Source organism: Ovis canadensis, chromosome 25 (assembly GCF_042477335.2).
Source record: "Ovis canadensis isolate MfBH-ARS-UI-01 breed Bighorn chromosome 25, ARS-UI_OviCan_v2, whole genome shotgun sequence".
Taxonomy (NCBI): Eukaryota; Metazoa; Chordata; class Mammalia; order Artiodactyla; family Bovidae; genus Ovis; species Ovis canadensis.
The window spans coordinates 42,627,301-42,640,909 of NC_091269.1; the positions used below are offsets into that span (position 1 = coordinate 42,627,301).

General features: G+C 39.8%; 1 protein-coding gene and 1 long non-coding RNA gene across 7 annotated transcripts in view; one reads left to right on the top strand and one right to left on the bottom strand.

The window, feature by feature from the left end:
• Window positions 1–612: 612 nt before the first annotated feature.
• Window positions 613–3,590, bottom strand: LOC138430085 (uncharacterized). The gene is made up of 3 exons (XR_011252991.1): window positions 3,316–3,590; window positions 2,270–2,425; window positions 613–1,467 (listed from the first exon to the last, which is right to left on the bottom strand). It is a non-coding gene; the product is annotated as an uncharacterized lncRNA (long non-coding RNA).
• The window catches only part of CCAR1 (cell division cycle and apoptosis regulator 1), a 44,358-nt gene continuing 34,300 nt past the window's right edge, over window positions 3,552–13,609 (top strand). For 2 of the 6 annotated variants that reach the window (XM_069571887.1, XM_069571891.1), the window contains exons 1-2: window positions 3,567–3,817; window positions 4,895–5,019. In XM_069571887.1, coding sequence (XP_069427988.1) covers window positions 4,947–5,019 — 73 coding nt within the window. In that variant the 5' untranslated portion in view covers window positions 3,567–3,817; window positions 4,895–4,946. Of the gene's footprint in view, window positions 4,277–4,894; window positions 5,020–13,609 lie in introns of all 6 variants that reach the window. The other 4 variants (XM_069571888.1, XM_069571892.1, XM_069571889.1 and 1 more) reach the window with 4 other exon arrangements.

Sequence of the window (13,609 nt, forward strand, 5' to 3'; positions counted from 1 at the left end):
AAGAAAAGTATTGATTACTGGTTTCTTCATTTTCTCTTATGCTATGTGGTGACCTACCATATAGATTCACAGGCGTATCAATATCTGTTTGAAGGAGACCGATTATGCTTATCATTAGTGGGAACAAAATATTCAGATTCTTCACCATGGTGAAGTAGAGTAGTACTAAATTCCCAATAGAGAATTATCAATTTTACAAAATAATATTTATGTCTCCAGCTGACTTTTTCCTCTCTTTGGGGTGTATTTACTATTTATTTTGTATTTTTGATTTTTTCTTTGGAAGATTTTGCCTATTGCCGTCCTACTGTATTAAATATCCCATACAATGAAATAGGTTAGTAAAGATTTTAAAACCCCACAAATATCCATTTTTGGTTCTTAACACATGGGGGGAATAGTTTTTATAAAAGCACTTCAACATGTAGAAGGGAAAGATAATCTTAATTATGATGATTTCAATTCAGGATCAATAGGTAGTGGCTCTGCAAACAAGGGAACACTTACTAGCAGTACTTGAAGACTTGTGAGTTGGAATTGCATGTTACTTGAAAGACCTAATTAAGCTAAATTTTGGTGCACAGCAGTTGTACATGATTTCATGTTTATGTAGCAAAATGCTTTGAAATGTACTAGTTTTGAAAAATACATGTAAAGATAGTTGTGAAAATTGTCTATTTTCCTGTGTGTCTCATTTATTTAGAGTATAAATTTTCTTTTTTAGTTGTTCTAACTGAATAAGGCTAAATGAATACTGTAATTGAAATTATATTTTAAATCTTTGTCATGAGTTTTTAAAAAAAAACTATTGCAAATTGTATCATTCCTGATTACACAGAACTTTGTGGGTGGTTTTAAATAAATTTTATACTTCTATTTTGCACCTGGTAGTTCTAATTTTTCTTTCCTCTTCAAAATCATATTTTTTACATTTACTATCCAATAAGTCACATATTTTTAACTACACAGGACTATACGATTTATTTGGAGATGACCAAATATATGCATTGGGTTCAAAACCAAATCAGGATGGCTGTAGCAGAACCCTTGCGTTTTAAACTAGTTAATCCCCACAGTGATGCTATTAAGTAAGGGCTCCTACTAACCCCACTTTACAGATCAATTCAGGAACTTAAAGTGGTTAAGCTCACACCCCTAGTAATTAGCAAAGCTGTTAATCAACCTTGTTCTATATTGACTCATGCCCTCCCTTGGATTTATCATTATTTTAATAAAACTTAATCCTGAACACAGAATGCTAACATTATTTTAAATTTGACATCCTAAAAAGTTAGTAGCTCAGTCATGTCTGCCTCTCTGCAACCAATGGACTGTAGCCTGCCACTCCTCTATCCATGGAATTCTCCAAGCAAGAATACTGGAGTAGGTAGCCATTCTCTTCTCCAGGCGATCTTCCTCACCCAGAGAAGGAAGCCAGGTCTCCCTCATTGCAGGCAGATTCTCTACCTTACAAAATGAAAAAAAAAAAAAAAAACACAAATACGTTTTTAGTGATATTCCAGCAAATATTATAGAAAAGTAAGTTACTTTAAATTCATCTAGTTTGAAACCTATCTCTCTGTAGCATCTCAGTAGTCTTTCTTCTAGTGATTGAAACTACTGCACTGCCCCCCACCTCCCTTTCCCCACCTCCTCTCCAGCGAGCTAGAGAGTACATTTATTACCTCCTTCCTGACTGGTTAAAAGGGAGACATTAGAGACGCTGAACATACAAAGAGACCTGAACAACACTCTAGGGGATGGAAGAATAAATAGCTCAGCTAATATCCTAACTGGACAGGTACCCTACAAGACAACTATCAGGTTTTTTGAGTCTTCCCTAGGCCAAATAGACGCTTCCTTCACTATTTAGTGAAACAGTTTCTAGATGTTTCATCTTAGTTCCCTGACCAGTGACCAGGGATTGAAACCTGGGCAGTGAAAGCACTAATTCCTAACCACTGGACTGCCAGAGAATGCCCTCCTTTATCTTAATGCTCTGTTAGACAACAAACTGAATAATCCTTTAAAACAGTTATCTTTTAATAACAAATCTTGTGGGTAATTCCTTGACAGTCCAGTTTTAGGGTTCCATATGTCCATATCAGAGTTTATGGGTTTGATTCCCTGCTGGGGGAACAGATCCCATAAGCTGCACAGTGCAGCAAGAAAACAGACAACAAAACACAACTCTTGGGTCATGACATTCCCCAGCTTAAAACATCCCAATGACTTACCCATGTACTTAGTATGAAACCACACTCTTTACCTGGTCATTCACCAAGTGTGAAGAACAATGAAATAGTTGGTGAATAACTTTTATTTACTCAAGGAGATGCAAGGGAATTTCCTGGTGGTCCAGTGGTTAGGACTCTTATGCCTCCACCGCTGGTTGATCTCTGGTTGGGGGCTAAGCTCCATCAAGCTGCAGAGTACAGTTTAAAAAGGGGGAAAAAGTGTGAGAAATTGAACTGTGATATCTGCAATACATGCTGAAAGAAGACCTAAATAATTGGAAAGATATTTCATATTCATAGAATGGATACTTAATGTTAATCGTGGGAATGTAAACTCGTGTAGTCACTGTGAAAAGTTAAGCATAGAATTTACCAGATAACCCAGAATCGCACTACTAGCTATAATCTAAGAGAATTGAAAACAGGAATTTAAACAAAACAGTCGTATATGAATGTTCACAGCAGCATTATTCATAGTAGCCCCAAAGTGGAGGCAACTCCAAAGATCAACTGACAAATGGATAAACAAAATATGGTATTATTCATATAATCGTTTTAGCTATAAAATGAAGTACTAAGGCACGCTACAAGAGGAACCTTGGACATCATACAGTAATCACACAAAAAGCCTGTATAATTCTTTTTTTTTTTTTTTTTAGTTTATTTAATTGTAATGGGTCTTACTTCTGGCGTGTAAGCACTATTTCTCTCACCTGGGATCGAACCCCGGGACCCCAGCATGGGTAGCTTGGAATGTTAGCTACTGAATCACCAGGCAAGTCCCAGTATGATTCTATTAACAGGAAATGTCTAGGACATGCTAATCCATAGAAAGCAAGCTGATTAGTAGTTGCCTGGAGCTGGAGGGCGCCGGGATTAAGGAGGAACTGCGTAACGAGTAGGAGATCTTTTCAAGGTTTGGAGGCATGGTGGTTGCACAGCTTTATGTAAGTGCTAAAAGCCTCTGAATTGTACAATAAAATACTTAAACGATGGGATTATATGTTAAGTGAATTTCATGTCAATTTTTTCAAAAAGTTAGGAAGATGTCACTGGATATAGTCATTCTCCCACGTACCTGAGCTACAAAAAAAAAAAGGGGAACCCCCCCCACAAAATGGCGGCGATCTCATGGATCACATGACTCCCGATTCTTTACTTCCCACATTCTGCGAAGCCTCTTTCTTTGCCCAGAGATACAGACAGTTGGCTCATTGTTATACAAGTGGCAAGGTAACCCGTCTTAGGCAAGCTCCGATTCCAGCTGCGTAGGAAAGGGGTGAGGGCATTGACGGCTACCTCGGGAGCGCGCACGTAGAACGTAAGCCCGTATGCGCCGTTCCTCAGCGAGATTGGGGAGCGGGCAGAGGCGCGGAGGAAGAGGGGGAGGTTGACGCATGCGCTTAAGCCTGATGGGTTTGAAATGGCTTCGGTGTTAACTGGGACCGGATTCAGGTGAAGGTTTGGTCCTCGCGGTTGGAGCGGCGGGCGACCGTGCCGGGGTTCCTAGCGTCCTGTCGGATCCGCCGCAGCGCCGGGAGCGGCCGTTTTGGTAGCACGGCGTCCGTACGCCGGCGACGGTGGGGCTCTCGTGGGACTGGGACGGGAGGGACACAGTCCCTTTTGTGCGGGTCGGAGCAGGCCCGGCGCGGCCGGGGCCCCTCCCCCACCGCCTCGGTTTTTTTTTTTTTTTTTTTTTTTCCGGCGGCCCCTCCGGTGCCCCCGGCAACCCTCGGCCTCGGCCCCTGCCTGGCAGGCTCGAAGGGGCTCCGGGCCGCCGTCCCTCGCTCTCCAGCCGGTGAGGCTTTAGCCTCCTGGGTTCGGGTCTGGGACGTCGGAGCCTTGCCCGGCGGCACGGGTTTTGGGGGAATGGAGGCTTCTCCGCACCGCTGGGGGCTTATGGGTACCGGAGCTGTCGGTATCCCCTTCTGTGCATTTCGCCTAGTCTCCGGGACGGAGGATTCCCTCTCCCCTGGTCTGCGGCCCGCGAGGAGCTGGGGCTGGAGGAAGATGGATGGCACAGCTCTGGTCCCTCCGAGGTGTGGGGGGAAGGGAGTGCGCAGGCTGAGACCTTCGCTGCTTCTGGCTGGATTTGGGGGGGAGGGGTCTTCACGATGGTTCTCTAAGGGGCATCCGTTGTTTCAACTGTCTTTCTCCTCGAGGAAGGGGAGAGAAAAGGAGCCCCCAGGTTCTTCCCTAGTCTGGAAAGTAAGGAGATGTTCGTTATTTAAATGATGCTCTTGAATACCTTTCTTCGATGTCTCGTCCCAATTTCCGTTATTGGTTTTTCCACTTTTAGCCTCCAGCCCATGCCAAAAGAAACAAGCAGGCTATTTTTCTGTTGAATGTAAAGATGTGTATTTTTTATTGTTAAGAATCGGGTAGAAAACGGTCTTCTGTTTAAATGTGACAGTTTGTAGTCGATGAGGGAAGTGCGTTTCTTGTAAGTCGACCTCTAATGTCATGTATTGAAATTGGCTACTTTCGTGAAGTAATTTGATGTAAATGTTTTTGCTGCATATCGGACATTCACGTGCCCCTTGTTATTTATAGTTGGTCTACAAGATGGCCTTGACAAATTAAACATTTCTTTAAATAAGACTTTTGTGATGGTTGTAGTTTGGTTGAACTTTCAACTGTGGCTCCTTTCTTAATAGATCGCTGCTGTAGAAGACAAAACAAGCGAAGGTCCCCCCCTCCCCTTTTGTCATGGCTCAGTTTGGAGGACAGAAGAATCCGCCATGGGCTACTCAGTTTACAGCCACTGCGGTATCTCAGCCAGGTCAGGCTTCCTCTGAACACATGTGCTATAGATGCTGGATTTGGGATATGTTTTAACTGTGTGCATTAATCTCTGCATAATATCGTGAATATAACTTTGCAAATGATGTATCTTTTAAGATAATCTGTGAAGCTTCTTTTAAAAATTCATAGACGAGCTAGCGAAATACCTGCCTTACACAGCAGTTTGGACAGTTATATTGGTTTAGTTATGTTAGAGGTTAGCAGCCACTCATTCATCCTAGTTTACCTCATTTGGCATGTTAAGGTGTCAGTATTCATAAGTTACATTAAAATTAAGTGTATTCATACTTTATGAAAAATTATAAGACTGGTTTTCAGGTATTTGAATTTTAAGTGAAAAAACCAACTCTAAAGAATTTATGAAGCAAAGGAAAAGAATAAATAGATGTAAAGGAAAAGGGCAAATATTTACGTATTCAAAATAAAGCCTACGAAATGTCATTTTCAAAATAAGGTAACAAAACATGTCATTAAAAGTGTTTATTTCAGCTTTTCTTCCTATTGCTCTTGGGAAGACTTTTACGTTTTTTTTTTTTGCCATTTCTTGACTTATGGTTTGAATCTTCAGTTTACAAAATGAAATTTAGAGTTTCTCTGAGTACCCAGAAAAGTTGCAGCTTATTCTGTTAATTTGAATATATTTTATTTATGATATACTTGATACTAGTTTTTGCTGCATTTTACTTAAATTTTTGTTATTTGAGGTCAGTTGCAGAGACACTGTGATCTTCTAACTCTGATGTTCTAAATTGGGTTGACATGATTATCTTGCTATGTAGGTGACCTTTGTCTTTAAGGAAATGAATACATTAGGGTTTTTATTTTAGTTACTTTTGATTTGAAATATTAAAGGAGCAACAGTTGTTTTGATTTGAGGGATTAAATGAGCAACTGAATATAATATGAAATAATAGTTATAATTGGTATCCAAATGTTTCTTCTCTGTGTTAAATAGTGGGGAACCTGATAATGACTTAATTTTGATAAAACAGGAATTATTAGCAAATACTGTGTGTCCAGAAATAAGTGATGTGTACTGGTATTTTGGTAAAGAACATGTTTACCTGATTTTCTATGTACAATTTGCTTTAATTTCTTATCTGTGTTGTTTCTGTAGAATAGCTGTTACGGTGAATTTCTGTTGTCCTTAGTTCTTAACATCTATATTGTAATTACTTAAATACGCACTGTGCTTTTGTTTTTATTGTGAAACTGAGCAAAGGAGACACTATAAAGGTTTCAAAACTTGTCAAGAGTCAGTAGTAATTATACACCTCCTTTTCCATATTTGACAATAGAGATTCCAAATGTAAATAATGGGATTTGTGTAAACAGTTTGTGCTCTAAGAAATTATGAATTATTCTGGAACCTGTCATTAATCATAGTTTTTCAAAGTCTGATATTTTATTGATGCATCATGACTTCAGTAACTAGGCAAGTATTTTGTTAGCATCTATGTTTAGTTTTCCTACAAAAATCCTGGAGTAGGTTCTCTAGTGAGTGTTTTTATTAAACTATTGAAAATTTTATGTTCTATACTTGGTAAAGAATCTGTCTGCAATGCAGGAGACCCCAGTTCGATTCCTGGATCAGGAAGCTCCCCTGGAGAAGGGATAGGCTACCTACTCCAGCTTTCTTGGCCTTCCCTCGTGGCTCAGTTGTAAAGAATCCACCTGCAATGTGGGAGCCCTGGGTTCGATCTCTGGTTTGGGAAGATCCTCTGGAGAAGGGAAAAGCTACCCACTCCAGCATTCTGGCCTGGAGAATTCCATGGACAGTCCACGAGGTCGCAAAGAATCGGACACAGCTGAGTGACTTTCGTAGTTTGAGCTGTTTCCTGAAGGCCTGATATTTTCTAGCCTTCATTTTCAAGCCTTTGTGACTAATGATTATCTTATTAGAATTGATTCTCAGAGCCAAGCTAATTTCTGTCAAAGTTGAATATTTTTCAACTCTAAGGCAATTATGATTTGTTTTATTTATACCTCATTTCATGGAGAATTTCAGCCTAGTATATCTATAAGGCTTTACATTTTCTCCTGTAAGCTTCAAATGCAATTTGATTAAAAAAAATTTCAGCAGAGGGCATCAGAAGAACTTAATCAGGATAGTGGTATAAGTGCCTATTTTATTCTACTGCTAAGTTGCTTCAGTTGTGTCCGACTCTGTGCGACCCCATAGATGGCAGCCCACCAGGCTCCCCCGTCCCTGGGATTCTCCAGGCAAGAACACTGGAGTGGGTTGCCATTTCCTTCTCCAATGCATGAAAGTGAAAAGTGAAAGTGAAGTCACTGAGTCGTGTCCAACTCTTAGCGACCCCACGGACTGCAGCCTACCAGGCTCCTCAGTCCACGGGATTTTCCAGGCGAGAGTACTACTGGAGTGGAGTGCCATTGCCTTCTCCATATTTTATTCTAGTTTTAAAAAAACATGCATGCATTGAAATATGCCAGATATATTAGTATCAGAGGTCAATGTTAATCAAATGGTGGTCATACAACAGAAAAAGGTTAACTGAAAATTCAATTCAAATGAAAATATTTTGATCTTTGTGCCTGTGCATCTGACTTATTTTCTCCTGAAAGCAATATAAAAAATTACTGCTATTTCCTTTTAGTATATGACTTAAGCTTACGTTCAGTTAATGGCTTTGCTATTCCAATTTCTAGCAAGACTGTCTTGCATTTGTACTTAACTCTGGAATCAGCTAACAGTGATTTGAACATTTCAGTGCATTCACACAGATGACATATGTAAGATTAAAAACTTCAATAAAAGTATGTCCACTAGCACTTAATTGGTGAAATCTGTCATAAAGTTGAAGATCAGTATTTGAATTATTTCTGATTAATTTTAATGCTGTTTTTCAATTGTGTCTGTGCTGTTCGCTCAATTGTGTATGACTGTTTGCAACCCCATGTACTGTAGCCCACTCCTCTGTCCATAAGATTTCCTAGGCAAGAATACTGGTGTGGATTGCCATTTCCTTCTCCCATGCATGTTCCTAACTCTAGGATTGAACCCCGGTCTCCTGCATTGCAGGCAGATTCTTTACTATCTGAGCCACCTGGGAAGCTGTTCAGTTAAGGAGTTAATAATTTCGAGTTTGTCATCCTTAATTTTCTTTTCCTTTCCTTCCCATATTCAAACATATATCAAACTTTGACTTTCTTCTCCTTTGAAAATGCCTCAAATGTATTCCTCTCTTTTACTTTTAGGGCCTCTGTACTTCACATTTGGATGACTGCATCCGTAACAGCTTTCTCTTGCTTACATAGGCTATGCCAGAGTCTCTCACCTAAATTTCAGGCTCTTCCATACCCTTCCCAAAGCTTTATACCCTGATCTGTAATGTGGGCTTCCCAGGTGGCACTAGTGATGAGGAACCTGCCTGCCATTATAGCAGACATAAGAGATGCAGGTTCGATCCCTGGGTTGGGAAGATCCTCTGACGAAGGAAATGGCTATCCACTCCAGTATTCTTGCCTGGAGAATCTTATGGACAGAAGAGTCTGGAGGGCCCCTGTTCATAGGGTCTCAAAGAGTCAGAGACGACTAAGTGACTAAGCACATGATTTACCATAACATTCACTTAAGTTGGGATGCTCTTTTCCCCATCTGTCATTTGGTCATACTCTATGTTTATTATTTTTCATTAAGTTCTAACTGCTTTAATTTGCTTTCCTCTTTTACTAGATGTGATACTTACAATTTCCCCCCACCTCCAATGTATCTGTCAGATGTGATAATTTTTCCTAAAGCATGATTTCTATTTAAATTACAAAATTTTCCAAAGCTGAATGGACCCTGAACTAGATTCTGTCTCAGCATGTTTCTCTAACAGATAAAGAATTTGAGGCCCAGAAAAGTGAAGAAGTTTATCAAGAGGAAGTCACAGAAGAGTCTATTGTTAGGTTCATTGCTTCTTCCATTATTCTGTTCTTTTCAGTTCAGTTCAGTCGTTCAGTTGTGTCCGACTCTTTGTGACCCCGTGAAACACAGCACGCCAGGCCTCCCTGTCCATTACCAACTCCTGGAGTCCACCCAGACCCATGTCCATTGAGTCGGTGATGACATCCAACCATCTCATCCTGTGTTGTCCTCTTCTCCTCTTGCCCTCAATCTTTCCCAGCATCAGGGTCTTTTCAAGTGAGTCAGCTCTTCGCATCAGGTAGCCAAAGTATTGGAGTTTCAGTTTCAACCTCAGTCCTTCCAATGAACACCCAGGACTGATGTCCTTTAGGTTGGACTGGTTGGATCTCCTTGCAATCCAGGGGACTCTCAAGAGTCTTCTCCAACACCACAGTTCAAAAACATCAATTCTTCGGTGCTCAGCTTTCTTTATAGTCCAACTCTCACATCCATACATGACCACTGGAAAAACCATAGTGTTGACTAGACAGATTCATCCTCAGAACTGTCTTAAACTTTAGAATACAGCTCAAACTCTTGAGATGGTATTTAGGGTCTGTATTTCCAGCCTTCTTTCTAAATTCCCTATACTGAAATACTTGTTATTTAATATTTACTCTTATCTTTAAAATTTACCCTATTTTTCCATTTCCTATATATTCAATGACAGTTATAACTGGGACCAGAGCTTTTAGGTTTGAAAGTTAAACAATTTCTGTTGTGTAAAGGGACATTGAGAGGGATAGCTGGTAAGTCACTGATGGAATCTTTAAATATCCTTTAGATAAATTATAGTGATACAGGAGTATCTTGAGCTTCCCTGGTGGCTTATACGGTAAAGCATCTGCCTGCAGTGCAGGAGACCTGGGTTCAATCCCTGGATTGGGAAGATCCCCTGGAGAAGGAAATGGCAACCCACTCCAGTACTCTTGCCTGGAAAATTCCATGGATTGAGGAGCCTGGTAGGCTACAGTCTGTGGGGTCGCAAAGAGTCGGGCACGACTGAGCAACTTCACTTCACTTCAGGAGTATCTTCAGTATATTTGACTCAAAGTATTTGCATGGTATATGTATATAATTGCAACAGTATTAAGATGTTTGGGTGGATTTAGCCAATTCCAGGACATATTTTCTCACCCATTTCTTTGACCATTTGTAGGGTGATGACATTCTGGCTATAGACAAAGAAATGAACTAGTTCAGGAGTTAAAGTCATGGTGATTATGTGATGCTCTAACAAGTGAAGCTAATACAGTTGTTTTAAATGTGGCTGTATTCAAACACATTTTCTTATACAAACTATTTATGCTGTGCCACATAGCTTGTGGGATGTTTGTTCCCCAACCTGGAATTGAACCCATGCATTGGAATCATGAGTCTTGACCACTGGACCCCCAGGAAGTCCCCCCATACAAATTTTATTAAGATCACACTCCATTTGAAGTTACTTCAAAATACTGACTTTATTTCTTGTGCTGTAGTGTGTTATTTACACCCAGTAGTTGCATCTCCCACTCCCCGACCCTGTCTTGCCCCTCCCTCCCTCTCCTCAGAACTAGATACTAGTCGCTATATCTGTGACTCTGCCTTTTTGTTACATTCACTAGTTTGTTTTAGTTTTTAGATTCCACATATATGTGATATACAGCATTTTTTCTTCTGCCTTTTTTTCACTTGGCATTATACCTTTCCAGTCCGTCCATATTGCTGAAGTGGCAAGATTTTTTTTTTTTAATGGCCAAGTAATATTCTGTTATGTATATATATGTACCACACATCTTTATCCATTCATCTGTTAATAAACACTTAGGATGTTGTCATAAATATGACCTCATTTTTTCTTCCTTTTTAATCTGGCCCATTGGTTGTCTTAAAATCCCCATCTCTTGAGTCTGGAGCTCACATTGTTCAGTTGCAAGATTAATGGTCTTTTTCAAACAAATAATGGCTGATGTGCTATGTATACTTACATTAGTTATCTCTTGATAGAGTTGGATATATCCAACTAACTCATTTGGTAGAAATCGAAGATTGCAGGAATTCCCTGGCTGTCCAGTGGTTAGAACTCAGTGATTTCACTCCCCGGTTTGATCCCTGCTGGGGACCTAAGATTCTAGAAGCCTGCATGCCTTTTTGGGGCTCCAAAATCACTGCAGATGGTGACTGCAGCCATGAAATTCAAAGACGCTTACTTCTTGGAAGAAAAATTATGACCAGCCTAGCTAGCATATTCAAAAGCAGACATTACTTTGCCGACTAAGGTCCGTCTAGTCAAGGCTTTGGTTTTTCCTGGGTCATGTATGGATGTGAGAGTTGGACTGTGAAGAAGGCTGAGCACCGAAGAATGGATGCTTTTGAACTGTGGTGTTGAAGACTCTTGAGGGTCCCTTGGACTGCAAGGAGATCCAACCAGTCCATTCTGAAGGAGATCAGCCTTGGGATTTCTTTGGAAGGAATGATGTTAAAGCTAAAACTCCAGTACTTTGGCCACTTCATGCAAAGAGTTGACTCATTGGAAAAGCCTCTGATGCTGGGAGGGATTGAGGGCAGGAGGAGAAGGGGATGACGGAGGATGAGATGGCTGGATGGCATCACTGACGCAATGGACGTGAGTCTGAGTGAACTCTGGGAGTTGGTGATGGACAGGGAGGTCTGGTGTGCTGCGATTCATGGGGTTGCAAAGTGTCGGACGCGACTGAACTGAACTGAACCTTTGGTCATTTAGGGCTTATTTCATAGGTGTGTGCAAGTATTGATACATGTTTATAAGTATCTGTTTCAGATGTGTCACGAGACCTTCAACAGTCATATTGAATCAGGCACAGATAAATGAACAGACTGTTCCAATGTGGATAATTGGAAAAAAAATCTCCAACTGATAAGTGTTAGGCCACTTATGGAGAGAGAAAGATTAACTCAGAGATTCATGCCTTTGTTCTTTGCAAGCTATAGAATTATCATGCAGAATATTGATTTTATTCTGTTCAGAAGAGTAGAGAATGCTGTATACAAATATTCAAGGATAGCTTCTTAGATCTAGCTACCAAAAAGAGGAGCATTAATAAATTTTAATGAAATACTTATTGAGCTTAAAATCTCAAACGATTTTTAAAAGAGCTATATTATATAGACATATAAAAGCCACAACCTACGCACAATGATTTCACAAAGTTTGAATTAACTAGCTAGTAGTGTGCAGCAACTACTGGAATATAAATCTCCTTCCCATAAGTTTCTCCTCGCGTTTGAGCCTTGGTACCTGTCAGTCTGCATTGTAGTTTCTAATACCTCACATTGACTGTCAACAGTGGAAAAGAGATGCCGGATATCAGCTGTCATCTCACCTACTTAATGCTGGGCTACTTGATATGTTGTCAGAGTCTAGAACACCTAGAAAAGCTGTAGGAAAAAGCTGTTTGTGAGATACTGGCTGTGAGCCCTTTTACTGTGACAGCTATTGATACTTTCCAGTATTCTGGAAATTGGTACTAGCAGAATGAAACAGCAGATCAGAGGTCAGAGCTCACGTAGGGGAAGGAGACGCAGGCATGATTTGAATCTCAAGAGGTTACTTTGTCAAATGCAGAACATTGAATTTAATTTTTCCTATGTTCTTTACCTGTCTTGTGTTTACATGAGAACTTTGCTTTTGTTATCCTAGAGAAGTGGTTCTTAAGCTTGTTGGGGTTTCTTACGCTTTGGAAAAACTGATGAAAACTTTAAACTTTCTTATCTGTAATTTTATGTACAGTTCCAGAAGTTAACAGGATCTACTGGTTAGAACCTGTGCTGTAGTTTTGTACTTTATTTTTCCATTCTCAGTGCAGTTGACCTCATTTTGAATTTGCATTGGTGTTAAGACATTCCCCACTTCTGTTTAATTTTGTTAGTCTTGGTTTCTCCTTTTTACCCATCTATGGCATCTGACTTATCTTAAAAACAAAGAGAATAAAATATTAATGTTGTAAGGGTTTAGGATTGTGTATTCAGGACATCCAGTAGGTTTTTTTTCCCCACCTTAGAATCTTTTTTTTCCCCTTCATTCTTTTTGAATTTTTAAAAATCATGTTTTATCAGGGAGTAATGTGTAATTTATATGAATTCCAAACATGATTTCTGGGATTTGCTTGTTTTTGCCTCACTTTGTTGTTGGTTTGCTTTATTTTTAAGTAGAATTAATCTGGACTCTTAAACAAGATTGATGATGAACTTCACACTTCAAAAGATTCTCTGGTAGATTCTAGACTAGGTGCTTTGGTTAATTCATAAATGGTCTCTGTTCTGTTCCTGTTCCTATTGTTCTTTCTGTACGGTTATTAACTAATAGCTGATGAGCAGCATTTTTTTCAGGTTGCTCTAAGATGCAAGCAAGATGCTTTGGAAAAGGGAGTGTTACATGAGCAAATACTGTTTTATGGTGACCTCTTTTGATATTCACAGTGCTTAGTGGCATATTAAATGTTCTGAGGATTCTTACAGTAAAAATACATACCTAATTTGCTGTTGCGTCAACTTTTAAAACCTTGGACCCCTTTTTTACAAACTTAATGTCCTGGGGAGCTAGTCATCATTCTAGGAGATACAGTTTTGGGAAGGGCAGTGCCAGACTGCAGTTTAGCTTTGTATTTAAACCGTTCCTACCATCTGTTTGCTA